A 24,937-nucleotide genomic window follows, 5' to 3' on the forward strand; every position below is an offset into this window, starting at 1 on the left:
CAATGTGTGGGATACTTGTCGTCAGACCTGGCAACCCAACTTGGCAGCGATGAGCATGCGCAGATTTCAGCGTAGAACACGGAGGTGAAAGGATAAGATGTTAGCATAAGCTATGTTTCATTATCCTTCCCTCTGGGTCAGATCATTCAACTGCACCTTCTAGTGTTTTTCCACGTAGTTTTAGTCGAATATTTGGTTCTACTTTGGACCTATTTAAAGTAAGTATTGGTTTATTGTTTTTTTGTGAATATTATTATTAATATTATGGTCCTCTATGTTTGTTTCCGCTTTCAATTGTGACAGATAGGGTCTTTCATTTAGTGCTAGCATCACCATCAGCGAGTGGGGCCTGCTAATTGACACTTTACAGCTTAAAAACTCGACATTGTTCCTTCAAACCAAATAGTTTGCTCCTAAGAGGAATTCTTTTAATTACTTATAAACAGTCAGGATAAACTTATTAATATCACCTGTTTTACCTCACACTGAACTTAACAATTAAGTCATTCAATAGAGGGCTGAACTTGAGTCAAACCAAACAAAAGATGCGACAGAGAGTCTTTCCAAGAGCCAGTGTTTTCAGAGCTGAATCTCTGACGCTTCTGCCTCTTAGATTCAGATTCTTCTCTTTCAAAATATCTTTAATCCATCTGTCCTTTTAATTTGGTTCATCTGAACCACATCAGACAGAAAGGCTCCATTTCATTCAAACCCCTGCAGCAAGAGTCCTCAGACCACATGCAGAGCCAGACACACAGCTACTCTTCATTTACAGCATGACCACTCCTTCAATTAATGAAAAGATCAGTTTGTCTCTAATCTCTCTGGATCTTTATGTCCTTCCAGGTTTCCCTCTTCAACAATAACTGCGGCCCTGCCTTCTATAAAATGAACATACTGTGCATTGAATGAGAGTGGAAACAGGGACAGATCCTGCCTGACATTCCTCCTGCTGTGCCTGAGCTTGTATACAAGCAGATCAGTACAGCTCTGCTAACTATTCCAACCATGCTGATGGGACAAGGCTCCACCAAAGGGGTGTGTCGGTGAATCACCCAGGGGCTGGACTGAGGTTCTGTAGGTGGAGTCGTGCAGATGTGTGTGTGTATTTGGGGAGGAGATGAAGGAGGAGTCTGAGGCGAGGGGGAGAGTCCCATGGAAAAAAGGGAGGGGGGCTGGAGGGGAAAAAACTGCCGGTAGGAGCTTGACTGGAGGGTTTCTCTGCCTGGTGTGGCATTCACATCCCAACGCTCATGTTGTAACATCCAGCATCGCTTGGATTCCCCTTCACACTGGCCTGATTCCAGGGATTTCAAGTACACAGGACAGCCTGAGAGACAGAGGAAGTGCATGTGTGCCTGAAAGACAGAAGAGTGTTTAGAAGTAGAAGAGCACAACAGCCCAGGAAGAGAAGGAACAGAGAAGCAGGTGAGATAGGGAGAAATCAAGAAGAATTCAAAGTGAAGAAAGGTTGATCAGCTGATTGTACACTAAAATCCACTGACATGGCAGCCATGGAAGCGCTGGAGCCCGCAAGTTCCCTGATGGAGCCTCAGACCTTCACAGAGGTCTCAGACGATGAGGTCAACCTTCCTCCCTCAGACGACGAAGATGATGCCCTGGCCGCAGCTAAGAAAGAGCTGTCCTCCATGGGCACTGAGGGGGACGCAGCTGAGGAGAAGGATGAGGGTTTGAAAGGAGACCAGCAGGTGAACGGGGTCATGGTGCTGTCTTTGCTTGACAAGATCATCGGGGCCGTGGACAAGATCCAGCAGACCCAAAGCGGGCTGGAGGCCAGGCAGCAGGACATGGAGCGTTCTGTCACCAGCATCCAGGGTGAGCTGACCAAACTGGCCAAGAGCCACAGCACCACGTCCAACAGCGTCAACAAGATGATGGAGAAGGTGCGGAAGGTGAGCGTCAATGTGAAGACGGTGCGGGCCACCCTGGAGAAGCAAGGAGGCCAGATCAAGAAGCTGGAGAACAACGAGGCTGAGCTGCTCAAGAGACGCAACTTTAAAGTCATGATCTACCAGGTGAGAGTGTGTGTGTGTGTGTGCATGTGTGTATAAAGTGCATGCATCAAGATTGTGGGTGAAGATGAAACCATATCACTTCAGGGATGGGTGTGGCTCATTGGCTGTTCTGAGTCAAAGAAAGTCTGCTCACGTTGGCATCAGTTTGTAGAGAAAGAAAAACTGCTGTTCTGTGAATCAGCAAGGGTTTAATACCAGGGAGCAGGAAGGCGTTGGTTTGCCAAAGATGTTTTTCCTCACTTTGCTGAGGTGCAGGGGATTTCAGGGAGTGGTTAAAGGTTACCTCAAAGTTTGCTGGCAAGTTCCCAAGTGACAGGCTGTGCTGTCTCTCTTCTCTTAAGGTGCAGCAACAAAAACATGCCAATCACTGAGCCACGCTTTTGAGATTCAGAAAGTTTCCTCTTGTTTTTTCCTTTTAAATCTTCGTCTTCTTAAAGCACTGTATAAACACTCAAAATGAGTGCTAAGTGTGTTTATAGTTTGGCCTCAGTGCTTCTTCACTTCATGCATGACGATGCACTCAAAAAACATGACAAGACATACCCCAACCTTTATTTGAATGGAGAATGAACTGTAACCACACATAAGACGGGGGTAACTTTCTGATGTCAAATTCCAAACCACCCATCCTGACCTCAGTGTACTTTGAAGATAAATGCAAGAACAGGATTTAAAAAAAAAAACTTTCTGAGTGTCTGTAAATGTCTCTAAACTGAGTGCAACTCAGTGCATCCAAAAAGCATGCACAGCATCAAAAGCTGAGAAAAAAGATAAGCATCCAATGAACGGTATTTATCATTTCAAGGTTTTCTGCTAAGCTACTAGATGATTGGATATAACAAGTCAAAAAGTCTGCCAGTGCGCACCAAAGTTGAGGAAAACAGTTATGGGATACATTACTCATAAAGCCACTGGATTATTCTGCAGTTTGCAGTGTGTAATATTTTCCTCATGGCAAAAAATGAGTTTTATAGCAAGTTACGTGACACCAAGAACCCAGTCGGTGAACTGTTTTTCAGGATTTGTCTTTATTTATTGAGCGTTTAAAGGCTTAAGTCATTATATCAGACAAATTACAGAAGCAGCAATCTTGTGTGTTAGCGTCTGTTATCTCTCCAGATGTTGCTCTGCACCCTCCTGCCCCACCCTAAACCTACAGTTGTTCAGTCCTCAGAAAGCTCCACAGGTGGCTTCCAGATATCTTCCCTTCACAGCACATTATGTATAGTCCTGAAGAACACAAGCCTCCACATGTGAGCCCAGCTCACTGGCTGCCCAAGTCATGCGGAATCCATTCGGAAAGTCATTTTCACTCTTTCCGTTTTTTTAAACAAAGATGGAAAATACCACAAGCACGCTCAAGGTCCAGTGTGAGGCCGAGGAGTGGTAGCAAAGAGGAGGCAGATGCTTCATGTGAGAAGACAGAGAGCAGGGTTTTTTTCTTTGAGGGGAGTTGAGGGGAGCCCTGTTTCTTTTTTTAGCCTGTAAGGCTGCAGTGTGATGTGTAATAGCTTGCAGCTTTTTGCACAGTGGTACGAGAACATTCAGAGTTTCCACCCCTGACTCAGACAGCTTGGAGCAACCTCACTCTCAGTCTCTCTGAAGCTGTAAAGAAGTCAAAGAGAGCGCCATCTTAAGCAGACCACGCTGTCTGTGAGTGCTCGTGCTTTTATAATTTTCATTCTTACTCAATATATCCGCCTGCTCATCCTGGCACACCAGCACAAGGTTTTAATGACCCACAGATGAGCGGGGCATAGTGATCAGCAGGAAAAACAGCTAATCTCTGTCATCACATCAGAAGGAATTCGATGACTGTACATTTCTCAACCTGAAGGATCATAAATCAGCATTTTAATTAGTATATAATAAAGTTAGCTGAGGGCTGCAAGATTTTCCACTACTTGAAGTAACACATAGTGAAAAACAAAACTGGTTCAGATTTTGCTCGCGTTAGCCAACAGCTCGGGCCCTGTGGCAACAGAAACTCCCCCTGAAATGCCGATCTCTGGCTCCCTCGCTAACTCGAAACACTGGCTTTGTTTACGGCTGCCAACGATGACATAACGTCAGATTCATCTTCATTAAAAAAGAAAACCACAATGTGTTGTTCTGTTTTCAATTTTCTGTGCTTCTCCTGTGCCCTTTAAGAGCAGATTCTTTCAAAATCCGCAGTAGGCGGATAAAGACCCCTCCGGTGAACTCTAACACTGTTATTTGGACGACAGAAAGAGTGTGTCAACATTTCAGTACTGTGCCTTTGTTTGGGGTCAGCTGTCATCTTATACCTCCATGCAGGATCAAATCAAGGCCACACAAAGCAGCTGTTTAGGCTCCAATTTTCACCTTCCTGTAAATGTGAAAACATTTGAATGCAGGCATATGAACAGTAAAACCAAGGCAGTGAAACCTCTGACAACAGATATTTTAGCTTTCTGTGTGTAAACAGTGGACTGAAGTGTTGTGTTGGTAACAGAGGAAGGTTGCCACAGCATAAGGATTTCACCCGGTTTATTCTGATAAACACATGCCTCTTTCCCAAGAGGGATTTTATAAAAAGAGCACAGTGGAAGGATATTAGCTATAAAACAAAATACTGCGACTAAAACTAAATATACAAACTACATGTAAGCTGCATAAGTAGAAACTTCAAGTTAACAATATTCACTCCTAAAAAAGTTTTTTTAAATAATTTATTCTATTAGTTTATAACAAAAAGTAAGCAAAAGAAAGAATTGCAGTAGAAATCAGTGGGATCAAATTAATCACATTTAACCCTATAAATAAAAGATCAAAATCTGTCGGGAGTTATTTTCACACCAAATTGCTTATTTTTGATAGAAAATGTATTTGAATAATTAAATTTTATGGATCATAACATAAAAGTTGATCATTCCCCAGGGATGCATCCTCAGAGGTGGCCAAAGGTGTCTTTAGCCCTCCCGGAATTCTGATTGGCTGGCCCATGTGCTATTCCAAAATACTGCACTGCAATTGGCTATCTATCTAGTAAGAGGTGGGACTTCTGTCAAAAATTCTCGTAGGAGTGTGTTGCAAGAGGCTGCAAGCAGTTTTCTTCAAGTTTCCACGCAGGATAAGTTGATATTTTAAATTAACTCACATCTGTGATTATTTTGATCCTATTTGTGTGATGTTTCACTTCCTCCACCACTCCCTTTTTGCTCCTGTTTTTTTCCTACACACACAACGTTGGCAACAGCATGGCTGCCAGCATTAATGAGAAGCTCATTCCTAAAAAATATTGCACAATGCCACAGTCACAGCAGTCATTTGGAACTGCTTTGGTTGTGTGGCATCAGACCTCGAACAAATTGAGGTTTGATCAAAGGCTGCTCAAACTCAAGGCAGCAGCAGCAGGATCAGTTCGGCATGCAGCAAGTGGGAGAAATGTGTCTGAGTGTTCAAGCACATTATGGAATCATTTTCCTATTGCATCACACCCAAAGTTTATTTACTTTCTCTATTGCACAAATTAAGTCTTCAGCTAATTTGATGTGTGTAGTTGAAATAGATGTAAACAGTGGTGACAGATAGATACCTAATGCCACCCTGCATAAGTCAGCGCCCCACCTGGACCAACCCATTAAAAAACCCTGGGTCTACCCCTGTTTAAAGCTTAGTACACTGAAAGTATAAAGAGTCTTCAGGCTGAATCATGGAGACCAAAAAAGTTTTACGAGACCCAAAAGTCTGAAAGAAATCCAGCATGACAGAGCAAGAGGAGTCAAAGCAGAATAAAATGGAATCCCTCCAGTGGAGTATCAGTGCCCCGGTGCTCGGCTGATAATAAAGCACTCTGTAAGTGAGGGGTGTTTACTGTCAGGGAGGGCTCGCTCACACAGGGAGGACGCAGCACGGGGGCTTTGTAGTGAAGCGTCGGGTGTTTAATCTCTGCTTTATTAGTGGCTGTCGACCTGCCAGTCTTCGCTCCACTCCCTCCTGGGCCCCCTTCACAAGTGTGGTCCTAACAAGGCTCAGACTGAGGGGATTTATGGCTTTGTTAATCCTCTTTTCTGATGAAATCATAAAGTCATTGACCTCGAACAGGATAACTGTGTCACAGCTTCCTGCAGGGAGATTTAGTGATGATGCACTAACCTCTGGTTTTAATAAAGTTCACTCCTTAACTTTATGTGAGATATTTTAGTCAGGCACATCCCAAAAATATCATTATCAATAAAAAGAAAACATCTGTGTTTGATATCAGAGTACAGACAATGGGCGGTAATGCTGCTGGTATGCTGGAGCGGCTCAGGCTACTGTATGACGTGTAAGTGGAAGACAATCAGTGGCAGCTCTGTCAGCACATCAGAGGGAAGTATGTGTCTCCCTGTTAGCACGCACAGCTGTCCTCCTCTGGGAGGGTGAGCGTCTGTGTGTGTGCGTTTACTCCCTTACGTCTGTGTTCAGCTCTGTGACAGCTGAAGCCATACGCTGCCAGAGAAGAGAGCCTACTGCACATACCTGGAGGATGGTGATATCAAAGAAATATGTGTGATGAAGAAGCGAGAACCACATAGAGGATTAGGGATAGCTCAAGCTCTCTCAGCTCTACCGAGGGATGTTTTACATACTTTTTCAAGACAAATTTATGCTTCTTAATGACCAATGGACTCAGAAACTTTTGCAACTGATTCAGGAAATTGTTCTTGTGAGCTTTGAATGCTAAGAGAGCCTCTGTTTTGAAACTGACTGGCTGAGATAGTTACTGAAACAATTAAGAATTTCTAAAGGATTGTTTGTTGTTTTGAAGACACAGACTTATCTTGTGATTGGATGTTATCTACTGTGGCAATTACTAAACCTTTGCAGCTATTAGTAATAAAGCACTAACTCCTAGAATAAGTCATAACTCATGGGTTACGAGATTAAGTTTGGTCTTTGAAACTTTATCACCTCCAAGCTAGCAGCCCAGTTTCAACTCTAACCTCTGCACAAAACTCTTTTTTGATGATAAACATTTAAATATTTTATATTTTAAATAAATATTAACATCAGTCATTCCATATACTAATTTTTTTGCCTTTTACCCCAAACATTACCAGTCTTATCCCATAGTAGGGCATGCAGGTTATTATTTAACACTGGTATCGGATTGGGATCGGTATTAGTCCATGCCAAAGCACACACTGCAAAAACTGAAATCTTATCAAGTGTTTTTGTCTCATTTTCAGTGTAAAATTCCTTTTTAGACTCAATATGAGCCAAATTCACATGACCAATCCAGAAAAATGTCTTGTTTAAAGTTATTTAAGGACAAAATGAGGTCTGAATTGCTCGTAACCAGTAAAAAAAAATCTGCCAATGGAACAAGAGAAAAGTTACTTGTATTAAGACATTGTTCCTAGTCTCAAGGAAATTTTCAAGCAATTTTTTCTTGTTCCATTGGCAGATTTTATTTTACTGGTTACAAGTGATTCAAACCTCGTTTTTGTACTCTGATAACTTGAAACAAGACATTTTTCTGGATTGATAAGTTGAAAGTGGCTCGTATCGAGTATAATAAGACAAATTTTACTTAAAAAAAGACAAAAACACTTGATAAGATTTCAGATTTTTGCAGTGCAGGTATTGGAACCATAAAGGTGGGATCGGTACATCCCTTGCTTCAAGTTTTTTTACTGCTGCACATTAATTACAAGGAAAGTTATCATCAAACCAGTTTCAAAGAGAAGCTAGTAGGACACAAATAATACAGCTACAGCACCACCTTGGTCATGACAACTTTGTAAAATATACTGTTACCGTGTTAAAGCTTGTTCCACTGCCCCCAAGAGACCAATTCATTCCAAATTGAGAGAAATGTTTGAGCTCAAAGTATTTCATACAGTCTGATTTCTTTGTCTTGTGTTTTAGAAATCTTAGAGTTGTTGTTCTCTTTGTGGAATTGGCTTCAGAAGCAGACAGTCTGATGTTTGTTTGTTGACCATGCCCATTAAGTCCATGTAACCAACATAAGGGAGTGAACTGACGTTCTTTCAAGCCTTTGAAAACTTCTGCCTCCTCCATCACTTCCATGTGTGCAACAGTTTTACAGCCAGACTCTCTGAAATGAGCTCTCTTAGTCTTTATTTGTGCAGTTCATTGCATTTTTTGCAACCATTTGGAAAAGCTTAAAACATTTTTGCATGAGACACGATCTAATTACATGTTGTGGAACGATGTTGGAATTCCGTAAATCTGCACAGGAGGTCTGGGAACAATGGCTCAGAGGATCAGGTGCATGCCGACCTGACCCTGGATGTGTTTGTGCATGTTGTGTACAGACAGACTGCAGGCTGACAGAGTGTTGGATAGACTGACCTGAGGGTGGGATGATGCACCATGTGGGAGGCTAATAGCCAAAGATAAACTGTAAGAGGAGATGTCCATCCTCCTGTGCAGGGAGTGGATGGGTGTGTTGCGATGAAGAGCAGGGACCATATTTAGACAGCTGATTCATAGCGCAGGCATCCACAGCTCTCCAGGCTAACCTCCTCCTGCCTCCTCCTCCCCATGTGGAGCCAGTCACAGCCCTGTTCCTCCCTCTCCTCCGTTCCTCCACCCACATGGATAATTCACTCCACATCTTGTCCTCCTCGCCCTGCCCCGCCCAACGCACATCCCTACTCCTTCATTTTCCTCTCCCTCCTTTCAAGATTGTTTATTTGAGTTTGTCTTCTTGATTTATCAGATACAGAAACTGACTTCAGACACTATTTCAACAGAGATCTGCAATTAAATACAGATAATGGTGCATTGCTAAACGTTGACCTATCACCTTATCAGTCCTGCAACTTCAGGCTCGTATTGAAGGCCATCGCTCATATGTGTAGCTGTTGTGCATGGTGAATTAAGTCAGTTAGCAGCAAGACTGCTATGTACATGGACTTCATGGTCTGCAGGTGTGTCAGTGATGAGCATAAGTGCTTGTGCATGTGCTCTCATGAATAAGTGGTACACTTGAGCATCTATGTTTGGTGCTTTGAAAACACTGCAACTCAAACCACTGACAGACATTTAAACAGTGTACTTGAAGCTGACCTTTACAGACTGTGAAAACCAGTTCCCAGTGACCCATCATTCATTTTTTAGAAAGCTCATCCACTTCACTTCACCGCAACAAGTGCACCCATGAGACAGCAGTGAACTCCATTTTTCCCTCCTGACCTTTAGGGGAATCAGGGTTTTGGACAACTAAAAGACGACTCAAATGATCTTTCCAAACAGATTTTGTAGAACTGAAACCCAGAGCACCTTTTCAAAATGCCATCTTTCCTGACTTTGTTCCCAGCTTCATCCAAATGGTTTACAAATGAGGTATTCTGAATATCTAAAAGATTCAAACCAGATCTGCAGCTCTGCAGAGTCCACATTTCACCCACAGCCTGAGAGCACTCAGAGTCTAAAGTAATGTTTAACATATAAATTCATCAAGAGTGAAGCCAGCCTGGTCACACAGGTCGAAGCAGGTCCATATATGGACATTTGAAGCAGAATCTCAGTTCCCAGCTCGCTTTAGAGGCCAGATAGTGTGTAACATTGTTTCAGCTGGGAGCAGAGCTTTTAAGTGGACTGGTTTAGACCTTGGTACAGTTTGTACGGGTGCTGTGTAGAGCAAAGGAGGTAACAGAGGGCTTATGGGGGGGGGGCTTCTTTAAATAGCAACTATCACATACTTGTTTGATTGTGAGAAGGAAGGGGCCTTTAGGAGATGGCCTTCCTGTTTGGCTCAGCTGACAAAAATGGTGGTGATGTTCAGGCTCCAACTTCATGTTTGTTAAACTTTTGTCGCCAGTTCAAAATAATAAATAATCCTTAGCTCTTGTCTGCTCGTCATATGGCACATTCATGACCTCAAGATCTAATGCTGTCCAAAAGTTGTACTACAGTGTTTGCAGATTCCAAAACAAAGGAATCAGATATAGTGAAGTCTAAACTGCTCATTCATGACTGCAAATGTAAGCATCCAACATATTTGTGCTATTTCTCTCCTCGATCAACCACAGAGAGAAGCAACCACAGCTAGGCCTGTTTGCAAGTTTTTAAAGAATGTCATGCAGTTTTGAAGTTTTTTGCTCTCTTCCTTTCAGCTTGTTAAACTATTAGGCTGTGGGTCTCCCTGCACGAACAAATATCTGGCAAAAACTTCAAGGTTTTACTCCCACTGCTCGACTTTCATTCCTTTGTTAAAAGCTCAGCCTTTCAGAAATACTTTTATGACTCGTCTACTGTGAGAAATTCAGGACACTTATACTGTAATGCTGCTCACTTGACATGAATAAAAAAAGATATAAAATATCCTTTATTCAGCTCCAAATCTTCTTTTATCTGCAGAAGCTTTTCCACATGAGTCAGATGATGATGATGACTCAGAGTCAAACGCTCGGCCTATTAAACATTAATTTGGATCCTCATATGATCTACTCAGTCACAAGATACCAGTTTTGAATCGTTTCATGGCAGTGGTGACATTATTAGTTCTGAACAGAGAAGCTTTTGTTATAAGCCTCCAAAATCATGTCATTTCATGTTTATATATGTATGTTATCAAGTTTGGATCAGACTTTGTTATCTTGCTTTTTTGGGTCATTAGTCTGAATGGGGTCATTTCACTTACACTGCATAACAATAAAAGCTAGATATCAAAACATTGTTGTTATTGATAATGTTATAATCCCAGCTTTATTATTAAATTATCAAAAGTGATGACACTTTTTATATGAAAGTCCAACAGTGTGCATAATTTCTTTAAAACTGCGTTTTTAGTGCAGCGTCTCTGTATTTTGGACCACAGTGGTTCCCCTCATTGTTCTCTTCTCTCATTATCCCTCAGTGTTTTAAAATTGGAAACAGTCATTTTCAGAGTCTGTGATTCAGCCTCACTCGCTCTAACCAGCTCTTTCAGGTCTTTTACTTGTTCCACTGGAGAGTCCAAAACACCCAATTTGATGAATTTCTGGAGGTGTTGCATTTTTGCTCAATGAGCCACACAATGCTGCATTCAGTTCCATTTGTTATCAGGCTGCAGCTTTGGGATCAGTAGAAAGAAGTTCCCATATCTGCAGAGCTTCTTTGCTTCACTTGGCTTGAGCCTCTCTAATTTTTGAGAAACATGTGCATAGATTTTATTCGTCATTTTATGGAAAAAGCACTCTTGAGATAAGAGGCTGAATATCCATCTCAAGCAAGCTGTCATTGCCAAATCATTGGTGGGAGGCCTTCTTTAAATTTTTTTCCATGCACATAAGTTTTTGGCACCAAATTTGCATGCACAGGGCTTTGCATTTAAGTTTTTATGCAACATCCAGTGAGTTTTAAATATAAACTGTGCAGAACTTTGCCAAATTATTCACATTGAGCCATGGCTCCAAGTCCCCAGTTTGTGAATTCCTGGACTAAAAATATTATTGTATTAAGCTGCACCTGAAACAGTTCTGCTATAAAAAGATAACCGCATGTTTCTAGAAGATTTATATGTGCAAGGCAAATCCCTGTTCCGCCTTTTTGAACTTCACCCTTGTGATCATTGGTAGCCTCACCTTCCTGTTAGCTCAAACTGAAGGGACTGGACGGGAGCAAACGTCAGAGGAACAAGCCACTTCTTCTGCAGCCCCATAAATCTCTCCGTAAACACCACCCTCCTCCATTGTTATTGGAAAGAGTAACACAGAGTGGCCATGGAAACCAGCACTGTCATCCCTGGCCGTCCAAGTCTGTGTTAGTCAAGCGTGGGGAAGTGTACACACAGAGGAAGGAGACAGAGCGAGTGTGAAAATGTGGATGAGTGTAGTATTTCTGCCTCTGCGTTCGGTCATGTCTCTGGAATGGTTCACGGAGCTCATTTTTATGTTATCACCCACAGGAGGAATTATTAATGATGGGGTTCAGTGTTTACTCACTACAATGGAAGTGCATTTGCATCTTTGTGCGCTCCTACATGAAAGTACATGATTAGAATACCCGCAAACCGAAGTATGTCGTAAAAAACAAACTCCAGTGATAGTCAACAATGGCAAGCTGTGTCTTGCAGTGAAAGCTGAAAAGAGTGAGAGTGGATACAGCACAGAGCTGCCTCACACACATGTGTCTGCAGCCCTGGAAACTCTTCAAGAAATCTTTAGATTCATGTGTCCATCCTCACAAAGCTCCAATGTTCACAGAAAAGCAGTTTGTGCAAACTGTTGAGACCTGACGCTCCACATTCTGAGTCCACAAAGAACCGTGTTGTGTTGCCTTTGAGCTCCGTAGGAAATATTGTCGTCACATGTTGGCCACAAAATAACACAATGTGGAGACACGATGCCAGGAGGATGGACATGACGAAACCTGTTTAGAGGAATATCTTGCTTCCTGTTTCTGAGACGATCAGTTTATGTCAATCAGCTGGACGTGGTTGGGTGTGGAAAAAGGTCCCAGGGCTCGTTGGTGTCAGGGATGCAGCACGTTCAGGTTCTCTTTGTGGAGCTTTAAGCCGCCCTCTGGGCCTGCACTAAATTTTTCCATCTGCATAGATTTTAGTTTACATTTTAGTGACAGTGGTACCAAACCTGGCAACCTCCTTATGATGACAAGTCTCCAGGAAGCTGTGCACCTGGGTGGACCTGCACCTGGACCAAGAACGAGCCCCAGCATGAACAGACAGGCCAAACAAACAGTGTTCATATTGGATTTTCTGCACAGAGTCTGGTTAGCTGTTCCCCCTGCTACAAACCCAAACATTTGTGCTCCTCTTAGATTCTGAAAGTATGGTTATAGTCCCAGTTACATCAGCCGCTGGATCCCAAACAATGGCAGTCTGTATCCTTAGTACAGAGTCAGACAAACTTTTAGTTTGCCCACCTGTCATTCAACTCAGCAATACCACTAGTTCCAGGTCCTCTTATATGTGGTTGTCCCTGCTATCACGCTTATATATTCATATTAAGTAACCAGTGTCAAAGCTGTTAACATGTTTATTTTCTGCATTTAATATGTTTTTGCTGTGAGATTCAAGTGGACTCTGAAGGAGCTGCAGCTTTGTTTTTTGCCCTTCCTCATTGGCTTCATTTTGTAACACAAGAAGTTGCTGCTTAGTATTCTTTTAAAATACAAACTCAATCACTTTTATAACTTTGAAATTCAATCAGTTTGCGCAACATGTGGGTCAAAATTGAGTTCATTATGCTGAATTCCAGAAACATCAAAGAAACCACAGCTTCCTGTATCACCCTGCTTTGTTAACAGCCAGCAGACACTGAGCTTAGAGTTTATTTGGGGACACTTGAAGTGAAATGACTCATCTTTGTAATGAGCAGGAACACAGTATTCCTCTCAGCCACACACTGCAGAGAAGGTGTTTAATCTGTTTCATGTTAGCAAGCTCAAGAACGCTAACAAAACTTTTACAGCAGGGTTCACTAATGTTTTCGTGGTCAAAACGAACTGCACAACTTACTTAAAAGCAACTTCTTCAGGAAGAGTTTTTTACTTCAATACCCTGAATGGACTGTCTACCCTGTTTTTAGTGCCATGTATGAAAGACCCTGAAAAAATCAATGAAAATGAGAAACAAGTGAGATCTGGCACAAAATATTTGTTTGGTTTCCATGGAGCTGTGACGCTGATCTGTCTCATTCCTCCCTGATCCGAGGATCTAAGTTTACCCTCCTGAAAAATGACTGAAGAAACCACAGACAACAGAGAGAAACAAAGAAAGGGGAAGAATGAAAGGAGAATGGAAAGAGGTGAAAGAGAGATCATCAGAGAGAAAGCAAAGTAAAAGAAGGTTTCTGTGCTCAGAGTAACAACAGGCCCGGTGACTCATCCCTCTTGCTCCCCCCTCAGGGACGTGCAGCATGCCATCACTTTATATAGAAATCTCTCCCTCTCTCTGATTAAAGGGGACGAATGGAAAACTAGAAGAGAGCAGGGAGTTCTCTCCCCAGAGTTTTATGCTGTGTGTGACCATCACACTCTTTCCCATGGCACTCACATGAGAAATGTACTTGCACACGCACGCACATGCACAGTCTCATGGCTGGTTGGAGTGATGTATGTGTACACATCAATTACCTAAAAGAGCTGTTCTGACAGAGTGGGCATTAGGGTTAGGATGATTTATTAGACGGCAGATAGAGACTTTACTTAGTGAACAGTGTTGAGCCTTTTTGTACAAACTGTTCTGTAGACTCGACAGGGGAAAGTGCCCACCGGGGACTGCCACAGAGGGCTCAGGCTACATACCTTTAGAGACGTCAGGCTGGTTGTTATAGAAATTTTGCACTCAACAACATAAACATGGAGAATGACATGATGACGGCATGGTTGGAGCCATGTGCCACTTGAATCATTAGTTTCTTTAAAATGATGCTGTGACAGCTAAGGTGGGAGACCTAAGGGTGGAAAAAATACCAAATGCATACACATAGCTCATGCTGTAATGCTCATGTGTTAATTTCTTGAATTTAAGAACCCATTGAATTGGTAACCTCAGCTCCTACTTTTATGCTGTGTCTGATTTTATCAGTGTCATACATACTGTTACTTGTTCTCACTATATTTGGTCTTTGCTGCTGCTCTCCTTTCCTTGGCTTTTCATGTATACACAAGAGAGGGGAGGTGTGCTCTACCCGCCTCAGGGCAGATTGCTTCAAGCACAGAGCCATACCGCCAAATTTAAGTAATTACATGCAAAAAACACATTATTTTTTGTCAAAAGTGGTCCTGAAAAAAAAAGTACAATACAGTTGGGAATTACAAACCAAGTCTATAAGTGTTCACTAGGCCAATTAAATGCTTAAATTGGAGTGGTTAGAAATCCATTTACTTTTGGGTGTTCTTCTTGTGCAGATGTTGGTACAAACATATTACTACAGCTTCCTCTCACAGTCCGAAAGCAGGCTTGTTTGGTTAGTGGGAGTTTTTGTTAATCGTTGTTTCTTTCTGTATGATACACCAATGACCTGTCCTATCTGTGCTTTGACTCTTGTCTAATTGCAACTGGGATTCACTCCAGTCCTCTGCAACCCAAATGGGATTAGCGGTTCGACAGTGAATGGATGTCTTTAAAAAACCTTTTTCCACGTGCAACCAATCCATCAAGAAAGCTGTTTGAATTAAAGGAGGGGTAAAGAGTTTTTCTGAGCTATGAAAGCTGTCCAAGTCTGTATTCAAAGAGAAAATTATATAAATATGTCACTATGATAAACTGTAGTAAACTTCTTACCCAAATAGCGGTGGATAATTCCAAAACCAACCACCAATTTACCTTTGCTGGGGAAGGGGATTTAGAAACCTAAACACAACCTCCTGCAACAAAGAAGCATCTAAATGTTTATCACCCCTACATTTCCATGACAACTTGACAAACTCCAAGGACTGATAAATTTAAATGAATGAAGGCTCCAGATCTGCTCCTGAGTGGACCTTGTGGTGAAGTTATTTTCCTTCCTGAGTGAATGTGTTTGTGTCATTCCAACTCTCCAGAAAAAGCAGCTCAGTGTCCTCATGTGCCTCTCAGAGCGTCTCAGTTCCTCTTTACATCAGCAGCTGTAGCGTGAGGATTCCCCGTTTTCCTGGATTTACTGGAAAATCCCCTGTGTGTGTGTGTGTGTGTGTGAGTGTGTATGGTGTGTGTGTGTGTGTGTGTGTGTGTGTGTGTGTGTGTGTGTGTGTGTGTGTATGAATCTGGCTTTTCCACAGCAGTAGGGGAGTTCTTGGTCGTTTGAGTTTAAACAGGAAAAGAGAAACAGAGAGGGGTGTGTTACAGCGGGATTACTCTCTCTCTCCTCCTCTACGTAAGGCTGATGAGTGGTTGCAGTGTGGGCTCCGAGTGGAAAGCTTTCATGGCTTTGCGTCCGCAAACCCACACACGCATATGCACACACACATGCACACACACCCTTAGAGACAGAGCCATAAAACTGGTCATTAGTGTGTATGCACAAACAAAGAACTCCATTACCCAGAAACACACACATGTGATGTGATATGATTGGTAATCATAGATTTGTAGATAAGTTCAGGAAAGTCCTACACACACACTCTTCCTCCCTTCACACAGACACATGCATGTTTTCTTTTTCCTTTCATCTGAACAACATTATAGTTCCCGTCAGACTCACCACTATTGCCATGGAGACTTGACTACAGCTCAGTGTTTTCACCACCAGTGGAGGCCGTTAAACTGCTCAGTTCTGCCATGATTTTTACTAGAACACTTTATTTAAAACACTCACAGAAAATGTACTGTAATCCCAACGACATGATGTCTTGAAAAGGAGATTTAGATAAAAAACATAATGAGCAGTTTTCATTCACAGACAGGAAGTGCTCACACACATTTGGCAGCTGAGGTAACCGCTCTGGTATTGTTGTTGCTTCCATGGTTGATAGGAAAAGGAGATCAGTCAGTTACTAAGGAACCAAGACAGCCTTACCAACAGTTAACGCTACATTATTTCCTACATAACATAAAATAAAAGATAGAAATAAAACCAAACAGAGCAACAGGAGAGATTCAGGATGCTTGGATGGTTTGTAGAAGTTTTAAAATCACACTCTGATGCAAAACAAGTGAGCGGTGTCCAGTAGAGGGTGAATTCATCAGTTTACTCATGGATTGTTTTCTTAAAGTAGTGAAAAGGGCATCACCAGCACAGAAAGAAAAGCATAATCCTGTGTTGAGTGATCTCATTCAGATAGAAACATTCTGCAAGATTCATGTTTTATTTTTTATTTGCCAGGCAACCCTCCTTTTCCATTCATTTCTGCTCGGTTATGAAAAACAGACAACTGTAAAGTTTTGAAACCCATCTCCTAACATCATGTCTGCATTTTGCAATTTAGGCTATTTCACAACATGGGTTAAAAAATGATACAAAAAGCATGCAGAATAATTTTTGAAGTCTAGAAATGAGGAAGGAGTGGCAGAAATGATTGAAGACTTAATGACTTTTATGGATTATTCAACTGGTTTTTAGAATTCATATTGAAATCAGATAAATGCTTAGGTAAATAAATATTCAGCGTGCAAAAATGTTTTTTTATGTCAACAAATGCAACAAATTAAAGCATGAAATACGCAAATTTGTTTAAAATTGTTCATCTTTACAACAGAAAACTTAAAGATGGAGCTCTGCAGAAAAGCACACCTGACAAAACTAAAATTCTGTATTTCTGAAAAAGAAAGTAAAATTTATCATGTTTAGAGAATAAAATCAAAGACAATGTAAATGATAGGGCTGGGATGACATGCTATTTTTGCGATTTGATTCTATTATGATTTTTGGGGGGCCCGATCTTCGATATTAAGGATTTTTGAGATTTTTAGTTTGATTTTTACGAGACCATGGGAAAAAGCTAAATGATGATTATAATGTCTTCAGACTATATCAGAAGTCATATTTTCCCATAAAATGCACATCACGTGAGTCAAAGAGAAACATTTCACCCTCTGCTGGGGAAAAGTGTTAACTTTTTTTCCAGTCCAGTCTATAAACAAAGATTGAAATGAAGAATTTGAGTTCGGAAAATAAACAACAAATTTTTGAAAAAGAATCCCAATTTTGATATTGCCAAACAAGCAATCCATATATGTATAGATTTTCGAATTTTTTCACTCATTCCTGGTAAATGACGGACTGCAGAGGTCCAGGCCTCTTGTGTCTGTGCTGCAGCCTCATCATGAAAGAGACACGAGATGTGCTGACAACACAGAGCAGCAGCTCGCTGATCTCAGCAACACATACAGACACACATACACATAGACACACACACCTGCATACACACATGCAGTGATAGACTTGTGTCAAAGCTATGAGCTTCAAAGAGTTTATATTCATTGACACATATATTTGCTGCTTATTACCATAATTTGTTTCCCAAATCTGGGTATTAAATAACAAATAGTATCAGGATTAGGTTGCAGGTTTCCTCAAACTTACTCTAGTTATGACATGTGCGTCAGTGTAATGTTCTCTATCTCATATCAGTTTCATTACAGTGAACTTAAAAGCGAGCCAAGAAGGCTTTTTTTTTACCATGCACGAACTTTCACCAACCAATAACATGATGGAGTAAATCAAAGACGCTGACTGCTCTCTCTGCCTCAGTCACACCCACTCTCTGTTCCTCTGTCACATATTTACACTCACAAACTGCATTTCAGTGTGATTTGCGACCAACTTCCCTCCTTACAGCTTTTGTAAAATAAGTGCGAACCATATATGAGAACTACGTAAATCCTTGTGAATGTTTTCACTCCACACACACGCAGAAGCATTTACTCATGGAACCATTACATACCTCATTCGTCTATTTTCCATGGCTCTGAGTGTACCTTCCTGTCTTAGGCGCAGCAGCCTCAGGGAAGAACAATGTCCCATTAAATTAGGAGGGTCAGGAAGTCAACACACTAAGGTGAATGCCTTGACTTCCCCCTCCGCTCTTTCCATGTACTGTGGACACACACAAACGTGCACGCAGCACAGAATCCCCTCCAGTTGAACATTTCTAATGCAAACACATTAGCTGGTGACCTCCCACACTCCTCAGATGAAGGAGGCTTTCCCAGGCATTTAGTGTACAGTATACTGATTGTTCAGACTCCTCAGAGATAAGAGAACAGTCTCAACAGAAGTGCTTAGGATCCACTGATCCAAACAGGCTTTCTGCGTCAGCCTTGGTTGAATGTTCTTTTCTAAGTGTTGAATTTGTTTCTTTAACTCTAGATCATTAAATCTTTTTGATGTTCCACATCAGGTAGTGATTAATCTTTACTTTGTTTGCTGGTCCTGGGTAACCATGTGCTTATAATCAAGCAGACACCGGAAAAAAGCACTCAGCTCTTCCCACAAAATGCTGGTTTTTCCCTGGAATGTTGACTCAACATTCAGTCTGTGTTACCAAGTGTGCTACCAACACAACTGGCTGTTAGCTTAGTTACCCCTGTGTTATGTCATTTGGTAAATATGCACACCCAACTTATGTTTTAGTGATTGCTCCAAAACTACTATTCTTATATCTGCATGAAAAATAAGGTTGAGGTGTCAAATGTTCAGACCTGCTCCAAAAAAAATCATGCAAACATTTAATTTGTTGTTGACATGAGTTCTTCAACAAACTGTGAGGCAGTACCTTGGATCACACCATGTTTAAGTGATTTTCAACACCCACTGCATTGTCCTCTAGATTGAAACAAGATGTAATAGGACTGAGCAAGGCAGGTATTTTCCAACAGCCCCGCCTGTCCTCACAGCTGTTCAGGAAAGCCCAAATCCTCCATCCAAGGTCAAGTTTACCCAAGATACTGGAGCACAATACCTTCATAAAACCAGCATCACGCTGCAGCAGAATACAATAGACGTGACCCCCCCTCTGCATGCATACCTCCACCTCCCAGCACTTTGATGCTATCATCTTCCTGCTGAGCAGATGGTTTTTCCAAGATTCTGGAGCATCATCCCTCTTGTGCCGTTACTCGATTCACACAGCGGTGGAGAAAAAATATCTCCCCTTTCCACACCTTAACCCCCCTCTCCCTGCGGTCCTTTGTTCAGGCTCGGCTGTGTTCCTGTTTTGACCATAAAATCTGTGTAGAGGGAGAGGAAAAGACAATACGCACAACAAGTTTTGGCCCTCATGCAGACATTCAGGAGCCCAATTGGATGAGGAATTGCCGTGATGGAAATAGGAAGACCCCTCCTCTCACCCCACTTTCCATCCCTTCAATTAGAGGCTGGAGCATTGTGTTTAGGAGGTGAAGAGGGCAGGTGAGAGAAAGGGAAAGAGAGAGGTTGGTGTAAGATTGAGGAGCCGAAAGATTAAAGGGGCTGAAGTGTTGAGCGTTGCAGCGCAGGAATGTTTTATCAGGGTGGGCCAGGGTCAGGTGGAGTCTACTCATGCTCGTGTTCTGTGTACAGTGATCTGCGCAGGAGGTGTTAAACTGAGCAGTGCTAAATATTTATGTAAGAAAACTAAACATCTAAATCCAAACTTCTGTGCCCTACAGAGGTGTGGCTAGGGGTGGCCAGGAGTGGCTCTGTTAAGATGCAAGGGGCCTCCCTTGAGGCAGTTCTTAAGTTTGGCTGTGTTGCAACCAAAGATTGTGTAATACATGGATGTAGTCTCCATGACATCAACTTGGGCTTTTTGGTTTGAGTTGGGTGTGTGTTTGGTTTACGGTGATTCTGGTGCAAGCCTCAAGTGTACACTTGAGAAACTGCAGTTTCAGGTCCACATTTGTTTCAGCTCCCACAGCTGGAGGTTGTATCTTGGTTAAAGACAGCTTTCATTTCATTCCAGTGTAACATATTTTACTTGACAAAGAAATCTGTGATGTGTTACTTTCTATAGTAAAAACTAAAAATACTCAGGAATACGATATCTTTTGGATACTGTCATGTTAAAGGTTTAAGTTTGAAAAGTAGGGTAAAAATGATATTTGTCAAGTGTGCAAATGTACTTAATTAAACTCCTGCAGATTCAAAAGTCAGTGCCACAATTTGTCCACACTGGTACAAAAAGAATTCTAAAAACAAACAAAATCTTACCTCATAAATTAATTAAAAGAATAATGAGAAGAAGACATTAAGGTGCTGTACATGAAATTTCATCCAGGAGGGCGAGAAATGAGCTCCAGGAAACCTAAACTCTGATTATCAGGTCAGACTTTAGCATCCTGACACATTTCTCTGTCAAATTAAATAAAAGAAGAGTTATTTATTATTGCTTTTCTGTCATGTCTCTCCTGATGCTCTTGCTCCCCTCTCTGTCAAACTCACCCTCTCCCCAGAGTCAGAGCGTGTACAAACTTGCAGACACACAATAAAACCACAAAAACTTCAGCTCACCCTGACTGTGATGAGTTTGGCCTTTAGCTCTCCCCTCACTTTTGATTCCAGCTTTGTGTTATGAGGAGTGTTTTGAGTCTATATTTCAGTAATTTGAGATGAAGGATACGTTCAGTTTTGTGCTCATAATGTGGTTTTATTGTGTAACTCTTCAACACTTTGCTCTCAGCTCTAACAGAGCCCCTCCCCGTCTATTTCCATTTCAGCGTTTCCATTCCTTCGTCACATTTTTCTCTGTCATTTCTCCCCCTGGTATGACATTAATGAGAAAACCTTGGAGTCTCCTCATAGATTCCTCTTTTGTTTAGCTCACGTCTCTTTTCATTGTCTTGCTAACTCTAGTTGATGAGTCATGTTAATGACTTCATTTTGCCTGTGTGTACCTGTGCACACAGGACGGGAAGGGGAAACTGTACAAATAGACACACATGCATTTTGTAAAAGTCACAGCATTCCTTTCATTTGCCAAAAACACAATCCTGATAAAACCTCTCAAGCCTCACTGAATTCTGTATCCATCAACCCACTCCAGAGTTAGCATTTATGACTGAGGTGTTGGTAAACACCAGACCAGAGCAAAACGGAGAAGTCTTACAATAGCATGTGTATTTTTCTGGAGTAGCACTGACATTCTTCTTCTTTTCTCTCCTCTCCACAGGATGATGTGAAGGTTCCCTCTAAACTCAACGTCTCTAAATCAATGAAGGTGTCTGAGTCAGCAGCAGGTAGCAGAGGAGGCAGCCTGCTGGAGCTCAAAGAGGCCGATGAGGAGCCTGCAGAAGAGGGAGAAGGAGAAAAGGCAGACAGACCCCATGTGGACCTCTCTTCAGACGAGGAGGGAGCTGTGGTCGAGGAAATCCTTGAGGAGACTCGTGCAGAGAGAATCAAACGCAGCAGCCTGCAGCGAGTACAAAACCTGAAGACAGTTTTCTCAAAGGAGAAGATGGATAAGACCAAAGCCAAGACCAAACAAAACCTGGAGAAGACCAAACAAAAAGCCAAGGAGAACCTGGAGCAGACAAGGCAGAAGACAAAAGACAATCTGGAAAAGACCAGGCTGAAAACCAAGGAGAACATCGAGAAGACCAAACAGAGGACCAAGGAGAACCTGGAGAAGACTCGCCACAACATCGAGAAGAAGATGGGAAAGCTGGGAACCCGCATGAGTATGAACCCTGACCGCAAGCAGAAGATGCAGACATCCCGCGAAAAGGTGAAGAAGGCCTTTACACCAGACCATGTGGTTTACGCCAGGTCCAAGACTGCCGTGTACAAGGTGCCCCCCTTTACCTTCCACGTCAAGAAAATCCGCGAGGGGGAAGTCGAGGTCGTCCAAGGCACAGAGATGGTGGAGGTGTCCCCGGAGGAGCCCTTCAGCCCGGTTGATGGAGAAGTTGAGGAGGGAGCAGAGGAGGTGGAGATGGAGATGATGAATGGAGGAGGAGAAGAGGAAGAGGCTGATGAGGATGAAGATGAGGACAGCCATGATGTCCTGCAGGAGCATGAAGACAGAGATAGAGACAGCGACTAGATAATGAAAGATCCCTGAAATAACCCTTTGCACCAACCCTACCGCTCTTTTTAAAGAATAAATCAGTCTGGCTTTTACATTTTGACCATTGTTCCTATGAATGAAAACAAGTTATGATAGGTTAGTCATAGTGGAGCAAATCTATTTTTCCTGTGGTGACTTTTGTCCCTTATCCCAGTTTTTCAAGTCTCATAGAGGCACCACTTTGGCTTACATAAGCTGTATCATCCCCATGAAGAAACCTATTTCCTCATCTTAAGCTTGAGTCTAGAATTCGCCACAATACAAAGTTAAAACAGAGAGATGCATAAATGCAAACTGTAAATAGAGATCAGGGAGAGTGTCTCCACCCGGTGCCCATTACATGGAGCAGCTGACTCTCCTGCTACATCCCCAGATCTCAGCAGATGACGGTGTCAGTGTTATCAATAGGAATGATGGTCAAATAACAAGAAGACCTACATGGATAAAAATGATCTTTTAGCAACTTAAAGTTGTAGTTAAAAAAATGTGTATCTAAGAGCTCAGTAAATCTTACTGTATTTGTTCCAGCACTCAAAGTGGTTTAGAGATGTTTTCCTATGGGAGTGGTTTATAGTCAGGAGAATTAAAAGGATATGAAACAGAAAACTTTTTTAGGAGGAAGCGAGGGTGATCATGATTACAAACAAGAGATGATTAGAACAGATTGTCTTTTGATAATTTCCGTCTTAATCAAAGTGCTAACCACTCACAGCTAGTGTGGCATGAGAATTTGAAAATAAATAAGGAAATGATTCATCCTCCTGCCCGCTGAATTTCACCCATATTTGTCAAACACAAAGAAAATAAATCTTGAAGGGGGGCGGTGCAGATTCTTGATTTTTTAGACACAATAAGAACATCATGATGCTTCATTCTGAAAGTCATTTTTGTTGTTTTGTTCGTATTTTACATTTCACAGACACAAATGTATCACTTCCAGCTCATTCTTTCTTCATTGTCTAAACAAGTGTTATTTTACTTTGCTTTTACTTTCTATTTAGAAGCACATTCAATCTCTTGTAATGTCAAATTGTGGAGCTCACAGTTGAATATTTGTGTATAATTCTGTATGTGATGATGATTTACACACAGCTGATGTCATCTCCTTTTCATTAGACGGACTGCTGTCCTCTAAGCTCACCTTGTTTCATGTTTTTGTTGCATTTTTCCTGAGAGACTCAACAGTGCCCATGAAAATGAAGGTCTGCAAGTTAACGAGCCCAGATATTTTGTTCATAGGTCCATTACCATTCACTCGCTATTGCTCACTTTCATCCTCTTCAAGCGTGTTATGTGCTATTTAAACATGTTTTCATATAAACTGAGATAAGGACCAATCCTACAAACCTTCACTAGAACCAGCTCAGCTTTTTATCATAATGTGTATTTTCAGGGTCCAGAGGATGGGCTGAAGTTTCTAAACCTGAGTGTGTTAATGCTGTGGTGTGACACTGCCCCCTAGTGTCCAATCATCTCACCATGAATTTTTCTGCTCCAGGTTAAAGGTGCATTTCACCTTATCTGTAACTGCTCTCTGTCAACTGATCAATCACAAATGCAGGTTAAGTCACAGTTTTTAGTGTGTAACAAGATGTATAAATATGTTTTATATATTCACCACAGCTGGTGGTGTTTTTAGAGTGCCTTGCAAGAATTAATTCAAGATCGACACTCTTGAATGTTCTGCTCTGACTGCAGTTTTATAGCACATTGGATTTTTGCATTCCTCTATGCATTTTCCAAATAAATTCTGGTCAGGTTCAGGTTAGTGGGGCCTTGAAGCATTCCTCCTGTATAAATCAGCAGTCAATCAAAGAGCAAATAAATGCAATAAACAAGATTTAACAGTTACCAAAGACCACCACATTGTCACATTATTTTCCTGTCATGTTTTGGTTCCTGTATCAAATTACTGAAAGTTTGACTTGTTTTTTTTTTCTCTTTATGTATATAATGTGAATCACTGCAGTTGCAGATCATCAGCAGTATGCTTTTATTTACCAGAGAGCCTCTTGCCTTCTACTGTCTGCCCCCTTTTCTCCTTTTTGAACAGCTTCTCGGGCAAAATCATTTTGATATTTGCACAACTGTCACTGAGCAGCTTGTGCTATCCACACTCTTTTATATGTAAACAATGATGAGATATTGTGGCTTCTTGATGCACAGTTCAGAGAGATAATTCTCAGTGTTTTAATGTCCAGCCATTCAAAGAAGATTAACAATGTGTGTCAGAGCAGTAACAACATGCAGCTGTGCTGAGGCCCCGAACACCAAAGCACAAAATGTAGTTCACACTTAACTGTTTCCTCGCTCTTGTTTTGTTGGTAACTGATTCCTGTATCATGTTTCATTACTTAACCACTAATGATCTAATGAATAAAAGCTATTTGGTTCACAGCTTCTATGTTTTATTCTTCATTGAATTTTCTCTAGAAAGATAGATAATGAACACAGAATATGCTCACTGCATCTCTTTAACACAACCATGACATTTGACATTTTGTTTTTGTAAT

The 24,937-nt window shown here is 41.6% G+C and overlaps 1 protein-coding gene across 1 annotated transcript; it reads left to right on the top strand.

The window, feature by feature from the left end:
* The first annotated feature begins 74 nt into the window (after positions 1-74).
* On the top strand, positions 75-24,814 carry LOC141785356 (caveolae-associated protein 1-like). Its single transcript, XM_074663647.1, has 3 exons — positions 75-218; positions 847-2,036; positions 21,528-24,814. Exons 2-3 carry the CDS (start codon positions 1,506-1,508, stop codon positions 22,398-22,400), a joined length of 1,404 nt encoding a protein of 467 aa, XP_074519748.1. The 5' UTR covers positions 75-218; positions 847-1,505; the 3' UTR covers positions 22,401-24,814.
* Positions 24,815-24,937: the final 123 nt, after the last annotated feature.

The sequence above is a fragment of the Halichoeres trimaculatus genome, unplaced genomic scaffold (genome assembly GCF_033239565.1).
Source record: "Halichoeres trimaculatus isolate MK-OKI-2021-1 unplaced genomic scaffold, fHalTri1.1 fHalTri1_scaffold_23, whole genome shotgun sequence".
Lineage (NCBI taxonomy): Eukaryota > Metazoa > Chordata > Actinopteri > Labriformes > Labridae > Halichoeres > Halichoeres trimaculatus.

Excerpts from the sequence above, each read along its gene's own strand:
- LOC141785356 (XM_074663647.1), top strand. The coding sequence starts at position 1,506 with ATGGCAGCCATGGAAGCGCTGGAGCCCGCAAGTTCCCTGATGGAGCCT. Across the intron at positions 2,037-21,527 it reads TTAAAGTCATGATCTACCAG|GATGATGTGAAGGTTCCCTC; the intron begins GTGAGAGTGTGT and ends TCCTCTCCACAG.